This window comes from Physeter macrocephalus, chromosome 11 (genome assembly GCF_002837175.3).
Source record: "Physeter macrocephalus isolate SW-GA chromosome 11, ASM283717v5, whole genome shotgun sequence".
Classification (NCBI taxonomy): domain Eukaryota; kingdom Metazoa; phylum Chordata; class Mammalia; order Artiodactyla; family Physeteridae; genus Physeter; species Physeter macrocephalus.
Window position 1 is genome coordinate 136,962,376 of NC_041224.1, and position 7,333 is coordinate 136,969,708.

The following is a 7,333-nucleotide window of genomic DNA, read 5'->3' on the forward strand; positions in this document are numbered from 1 at the left end:
CAGAGGACTGAACCACAGTTCATATGGCTTTGACTAACGTCAGACCGTCCACTGCTTCCATTCAACCGCAGAGGCTCCCTTTGACTTCAAGTCAGGTCTGGAGCTTTGAACTGCCCTGAGGGGCTACACCCAGATGCAAGACTCTGTCCTTGTCTGAAGCATGTCTCCTGGGTCATGAGAGTCTCTACTGCCAACTCAGCCAATAAACCATGCTACTTGGCTTGAGTTCTATCTATGTTTTCCTCACGTGCACTTAAGCTGTGAGGACGCCCTATTTCTAAATGCTTGGACACCCTCACCTGTAGCAACAGGAGACGAAGGGATTCCCCAGAGAGGCTCTTATGCTTAGGCACATGACACACACCTCTAAACCCACTGAGCCAGGAATAGGAGGTACCCTGATGTCCAAACACAGAAGCACATGATTTGATGCCATTGTGATAATATGAGGAACCGCCAAGCATCCTCTTTTAAAAAACAGCCAAAGGGACCTAACCCAAAACATTAACACATCTACTCTGTAAGATTCTGGCTTTGGGGAACGGCGTTCAGAAGGACCCATCTCTTTGGGATGTGGCTGAATCTGCCTCTTCTCCAGCTTTGCGAGGACCCACCCTGGGGGCTCCTACAAGGCCAACTGACCACCGAGTCAAAACCACGTTGGATTTTCCTCACTCGGACCTTTCCTCTAAGAATCTCAAATCTGTTTCAAGAGAATTCAGGAGTTAGCAACCAACCTGTACAGTCCCCATAAAAAAACAGGGGTTCTGTCTCTTCAAGAAGTGGGAAATCTGAGGCCCTGGGGCCTGTTCTGTGTCCTGGGGTGGCAGACCTGATTCCTGCCCCAGAGTTCACTGACAGTTGAAAATATAAAGAGGTGGTGAGGAACGGGGAGTGACACAGTGAGAGAGAGCTGTCTAAAGATCTCAGTAACCTGGAAGCTACTGACATGTAAAAGTGCCTACCCTTCAGAAAAAGCAGATAAGCAGATGAGACAGAATGGAAGGAATAACATAGACTCTATAGTAGCATTAAAGGAATAAAAATATATTTTTTTCAAACCTCATCTTAATTATAAGAAGGTACAAATATGATGACGTAGCTGCCAGAATTATGATTTTTTTTGCAAAAAGCTATGCAGTTTTGGGGCTTCCCTGGTGGCGCAGTGGTTGAGAATCTGCCTGCAAATGCAGGGGACACGGGTTCGATCCCTGGTCTGGGAAGATCCCACATGCCATGGAGCAACGAAGCCCGTGCACCACAACTACTGAGCCTGCTCTCTAGAGCCCATGAGCCACAACTACTGAGCCCACGTGCCACAACTACTGAAGCCTGTGTGCCTAGAGCCCGTGCTCCACAACTAGAGAAGCCATCGCAATGAGAAGCCCGCACACCACTACGAAGAGTAGCCCCTGCTCGCCACAACTAGAGAAAGCCCGTGCACAGCAACAAAGACCCAACACAGCCAAAAATAAATAAATTAAATAAATAAATTTATTTTTAAAAAAAAGTTATGCAATTTTGTTTCCTCACAGGCTATGTCAAAGGGAAAACACTGAAAAAAAATTTTTAATCCCAAAGGGAAAAAAAGACACAAGTGGAAGAAACACTTTTTTCCCAGACCTGATCACACTTATATTTGAAAAAATAGTGCACATCTATTTATTTTAGAAAGTTTCCACCTATCAGAGAAATGCTAGAAGACAGAGCTGGTTACTTTATGTTTGTCTGGGTGTTATCTCTTGAAAGAAAAGTATAAAGGAAGTACCACATCCATCATTAGTCACTGAGCTTTAGAAATCCTTAGTCATATGACTTTTAGTGTGTATTTCTAAAGGAAATATTGACTGTTGCCTTTCTTTCTCTGTCTTTAAGAGTGAAAATTCTGGTATAGCTTTTATATGAATTCTGGCAGATTTGATCATAACTGGACCACCAGTTTCTCTGCCCACACCTGCACTCTTCACCACCTTCTTTATCACTAGTTAAAAAAGATTGTCTCGGGGCCTGGAGGAAGAGGCTTGTCCAGCAAGAACAGAATGGGTGAGGCGTCTGCACAGTACAACCCAGAGCCCCTGCCCCCTCGCACCCATTACTGCAACATCGAGGCCAATGAGAGTGAGAAGGCCCGGAAGTTCCGGAGGCTCTTTGCCCAGCTGGCTGGAGAGGACATGGAGGTCAGTGCCACAGAACTCATGAACATTCTCAACAAAGTCGTGACCCGACATCCTGATCTGAAGACTGATGATTTTGGCATTGACACATGTCGCAGCATGGTGGCCGTTATGGATAGTGACACGACCGGCAAGCTGGGCTTCGAGGAATTCACGTACTTGTGGAACAACATCAAAAAGTGGCAGGCCATATATAAACAGTTTGACATTGACTGTTCAGGGACCACTGGCAGCAGTGAACTCCCGGGGACCTTTGAGGCAGCAGGATTCCGCCTGAATGAGCATCTCTACAACACGATCATCCCACGATACTCAGATGAGGGAGGGAACACTGATTTTGACAACTTCATCAGCTGCCTGGTCAGACTGGATGCGATGTTCCGTGCCTTCAAATCTCTTGACAAAGATGGCACTGGACAAACCCAGGTGAACATCCAGGAGTGGCTGCAGCTGACCATGTATTCCTGAACGGGAGTCCCAGACCTGCCCCCTCATCGCCTTGCTGTAGGAGTCACCTTGGACTCTTCAGTCTCCCCCAGGGCTGATCCTGTTTGCAGTCACATCTTCATAGCTCCTGCTGACCCACAGGCCTTTCTGTTCTCCCAGCCCTTGGCACCCATATTCTCAGTCAACAGCCAGGGCCCAACATGCTTCAACACACCCTGCCCCAGCACACCCATCTCACATCTACTCCATAACCCTTCTCTTGCATCTGTGCCAAGCCCAACATTTGTGTTGCTTGCACACCCCAAGGGCCCTTCTCTCAGTTCTGAGAGGATCACTCCAGTCCCTATACACCCTGACACACCCACCCAGTTACCACCCAGGCAGCTGAACTCAGGCCATAACAGGTCACATGCCCCAGTACCTTTGTCTGTATTCTGCTCCCAGCCTGCCAGGCCCAGGAGGAAATAAATGCACCCTAGTTGCTGCTCTCTCTGAAAAAAAAAAAAAGATTATGAAATTCCCATCCCTAGGTTCTTTCCACCATTCAAACCAAATCTGGACTCCAGGCAGGGAACAGCTATAGTGAAATGAAAAAAAGATTGTCTCCTCCCCTTGCTATCAAGAATATTAGTCCTAGTGACTCCTTCCTTCATGTCTAAGAAAAGGGGATGCTATTTAACCATTTATTCACTTTATTCAACATGTATTCATTCAGTGCCTGGTGGTGTTTTTTTTTTTAAAGACCATTCTTATTTATTTTTTAATTAATCTTATTTATTTTTGGCTGCATTGGGTCTTCGTTGCTGTGCGCGGGCTTTCTCTAGTTGCAGTGAGCGGGGGCTACTCTTTGTTGCGGTGCGGGGGCTTCTCATTGCGGTGCCTTCTCTTGTTGTGGAGCACGGAGTCTAGGCACGCGGGCTTCAGTAGTTGTGGCACGCGGGTTCAGTTGTGGCTTGCAGGCTCTAGAGCACAGGCTCAGTAGTTGTGGCGCACAGGCTTCGTTGCTCCGTGGCATGTGGGATCTTCCCGGACCAGGGCTTGAACCCGTGTCCCCTGCATTGGCAGGCGGATTCTTAACCACTGCGCCACCAGGGAAGTCCCAGTGCCTGATGTTTTCCTGGGCACTGGGGATAAAGTAATGACCGAAAAAAGACAGAGCCTTGGACTGGTGGTCAGAATCACACCAATAGATGTAAATTACACTCTGTGATAAGTGCTTATCTTTCCAAGAGGAAATTCTCCCTGTTCTTAATTTGTCTCTTTTGCCTCCTTGTAGCCCTGCTGCTTCCCCTCTCCAACATCGATCTCATCCACCTTCTTCCCTGTCAGCAATGTGCTCTGGTTCTTCCCTTGTACCCTGCCTCCAAACATCTTGACAGAATAGTTTTATATTCCTCACCTTCTTTTCAGCCAGCAAACCATGTAAGTTGGTTTCCGTCCACCCCACACTCCTGAAATGCTCTCTCAAGGTTGGCAGCAAGGATCCCACCGTTACGAATCCTCATCGCAGCTTCATCGTGGCTCTCAACCTCTCCCAGGACCTAACACCCCAACTACCTCCATCTGCGAACGTTCTTCCTTACCAGACAGTGCTCTCTTCTTTCTCCTTATACTGCCAAGCCCCTGGTGTTCCCAGGGTTCTGTCCTCAGCCCTCTCTGTCTTCTCTCCAATCTGGGAGATGCCATTCACTTGCCAAGCGTCAGTGACACTCTCTCTAATCATAGCTCCAGTTTGGGTCTCTCCTGGGCTCAGATCCGTATTTCCATCTCAGCCTTTACTCTTGGATGCCCTGTTGAACTTCAGATCTAAGGATGTGCAAAACAAAATTCATGGTTTTCCCTCCCACCCTTCTTCTCTATTTCTATCACAATCAATAATATCACTTTCCATTCAGGCACCCAAGTCAGAAGCCTCCAAGTTATCTGTGATCACACTTTCCTCCTCATTCAGGCATTCTATCTGCCATTGAGTTCTACACCCAGCATGTCTATCCCAACAAGGGATGGCAAGTAGGTTTCACCTAATGTACCGACTCTAACCAGTTAGTAGTGGCTGCCTGGAGCGCTACTGTGTTGAGAAGGATGCTGAGGCAGCTTGTGGCCTCACCAAGAAAAAGCACTGTGATCAGCTATCAGTTCTGCTTTGGGTGGTGGTACACGTGCCAGGTATTTGCCATCCAGCTCTAAACCTTCCCTGGTGAACAAATGAGATCACCCTTTACCGTTCCCATTACCCTTGCTCTGGATACTCTCTTAAAACGTATTTCAGGGCTTCCCTGGTGGTGCAGTGGTTGAGAATCCGCCTGCCGATGCAGGGGACACGGGTTCGTGCCCCGGTCTGGGAAGATCCCACATGCCGCGGAGCGGCTGGGCCAGTGAGCCATAGCCGCTGAGCCTGCGCGTCCGGAGCCTGTGCTCTGCAGCGGGAGGGGCCACAGCAGTGAGAGGCCTGCGTACCGCAAAAACAAAAAACAAAACAAAACAAAAAAACAAAAAAAAACAAAAAAAAAAACGTATTTCAATAGTCTCTGGGGGTTGCCTCCTTTCAGTCTCTCTCTTCTCCACATCATCAATCATCCAGACCTCGGTTTAGCTCTCCGAAGCAAAGATCTATCTATTCATGCCTGTTTAGAAAGGCTCCCTCATACTAGAATAAAGTATACAGCATTAAAGGCCATTTAGACTCTGACTACAGCACACCTACCTACTGCCATATGCCCTGTGCACAAGCACAGCATGTGGGATCTTAGCTCCCCAACCATGGATCGAACCTGCGCCCCCTGCAGTGGAAGGGTGGAGTCTTAACAACTGGACTTCCAGGGAAGCCCCTGTACTTAATTTGTAATGTGTGTGCCTGACCCAATAGTTGGCGGCTCCTTGAGGGCAGGGAAGGTTCTTGAGAGAAAGTTTAGAGACGGATGGGAGGGTGTCTTATTTACTTCTATGTCCTCTACTTCTAACATGGTGTCTGGAAAATAGTAGATATGATTACATCTGAATGACGACATGATGGATGAAGGAAGAAATGAGTTGGCAGAGGCAGAATGGTAGTGATAACGATTATAGTTGAAACTGTGGTTTATCTACAAGGGAGCTAATAAATAACAGTCAATCTATTGGAATCCTATATCAGTAGCAGGTATATTTGTTCTTACTTTTATCCCCGTACATCACCAGGAATCGATTAGCCAGTTCTGACTTTTTCTCTGACCCCAGAAAGGGCTTTTATTCACTTAAATGTTTTAGTGCTCATTTTCATCTCTATAAACACAAACTGCATTCTTCATGGCCCAATTCCAATGTCACCTCCAATTCTGCGCTAGATTTAGCACAAACAGCAGCTCCTTATTGGACTGTAAGACCCTTGAGGGTCCCATGATCATGGCTATCAGGAGGCTGTCAATCCTGCTCTATTCCTACAGTTAATGATAAAAAGGGATTTGGAGAGCTTTGACTTACCACTTGGATTAGAAAGAATTAGGCCTCTTCTGAAAAGTGCTTATCACGTCACTACCTAACACTCTGGGTATGATTCAGAATGTACTTTTTTGTTTTTCTTAATATTTTTATTGGAGTATAATTGCTTTACAATGGTGTGTTAGTTTCTGCTGTATAACAAAGTGAATCAGTTATGCATATACATATATCCCCATATCTCTTCCCTCTTGCGTCTCCCTCCCTCCCACCCTTCTTGCTGGTCACAAAGCACTGAGCTGATCTCCCTGTGCTATGCAACTGCTTCCCACTAGCTACCTATTTTACATTTGGTAGTATATATATGTCCATGCCACTCTCTCACTTTGTCCCAGCTTACCCTTCCCCCTCCCCATGTCCTCAAGTCCATTCTCTAGTAGGTCTGGGTCTTTATTCCTGTCAGAATGTACTTTTGTAGGCAATAGATTTCCAACAAAGCACTGAGCTGATCTCACTGTGCTATGCAACTGCTTCCCACTAGCTACCTATTTTACATTTGGTAGTATATATATGTCCATGCCACTCTCTCACTTTGTCCCAGCTTACCCTTCCCCCTCCCCATGTCCTCAAGTCCATTCTCTAGTAGGTCTGGGTCTTTATTCCTGTCAGAATGTACTTTTGTAGGCAATAGATTTCCACAGTTTATAGTAAACAGCCAGGCATACTTATGTGCCTCTTAGCTTCTCTTCAAGATTTACAACCTTGGTTCTGCCCTTGTGGGTCCAGAGCACAGGGCATGCCCTTCAAAAGTGCAGAGGGGGGAATCCTCCTCCATGTTCTCTTATTTTCTGCACAAACCAGATCTCCCAGTTCATTCCACAGAGATATTTGTTTGCTGACCAGCAGATGCATTGAAAATATGCACAGCACATTGCCAGTGTGCAGGCTGGAAGGATCTGTGGGCAGCAGCTTATCAACCCTGTTCCACCCAACCCTGCCACAGCCCTGGCAATGTCCAGAGTTCTGTTTGCTCCGCAGACAAGATGCTGATCTATAGCGGCTGATGTGCTTTCTAGCTGGCCTTCTCCTCTTTGCTTCCCCTAACCTAACAGACCGGCAGGTTGGAGAAGACACACACAGAGAGTGTATTGACTGTTCCAGGTTTAGCAAAAGGCTGAGGGAAATCCATGTAAAGCAAGCCTATGTGATTCTGTGTTGGGGGGAGAGGAGGTTGCATAATTTGGGGGTGTGCGTGTATGATTTGGGGAGGGAGAAAAGAAGAGGATAGAATCTGCTGA

General features: G+C 46.9%; 1 protein-coding gene across 1 annotated transcript; it reads left to right on the top strand.

Moving 5' to 3' along the window:
- The first annotated feature begins 2,024 nt into the window (after positions 1 to 2,024).
- Positions 2,025 to 2,894, top strand: LOC102992224 (calpain small subunit 1-like). The gene has a single exon (XM_055088806.1). It carries the CDS (start codon positions 2,040 to 2,042, stop codon positions 2,640 to 2,642), a length of 603 nt encoding a protein of 200 aa, XP_054944781.1. The 5' UTR covers positions 2,025 to 2,039; the 3' UTR covers positions 2,643 to 2,894.
- The last annotated feature ends 4,439 nt before the right edge of the window (positions 2,895 to 7,333 follow it).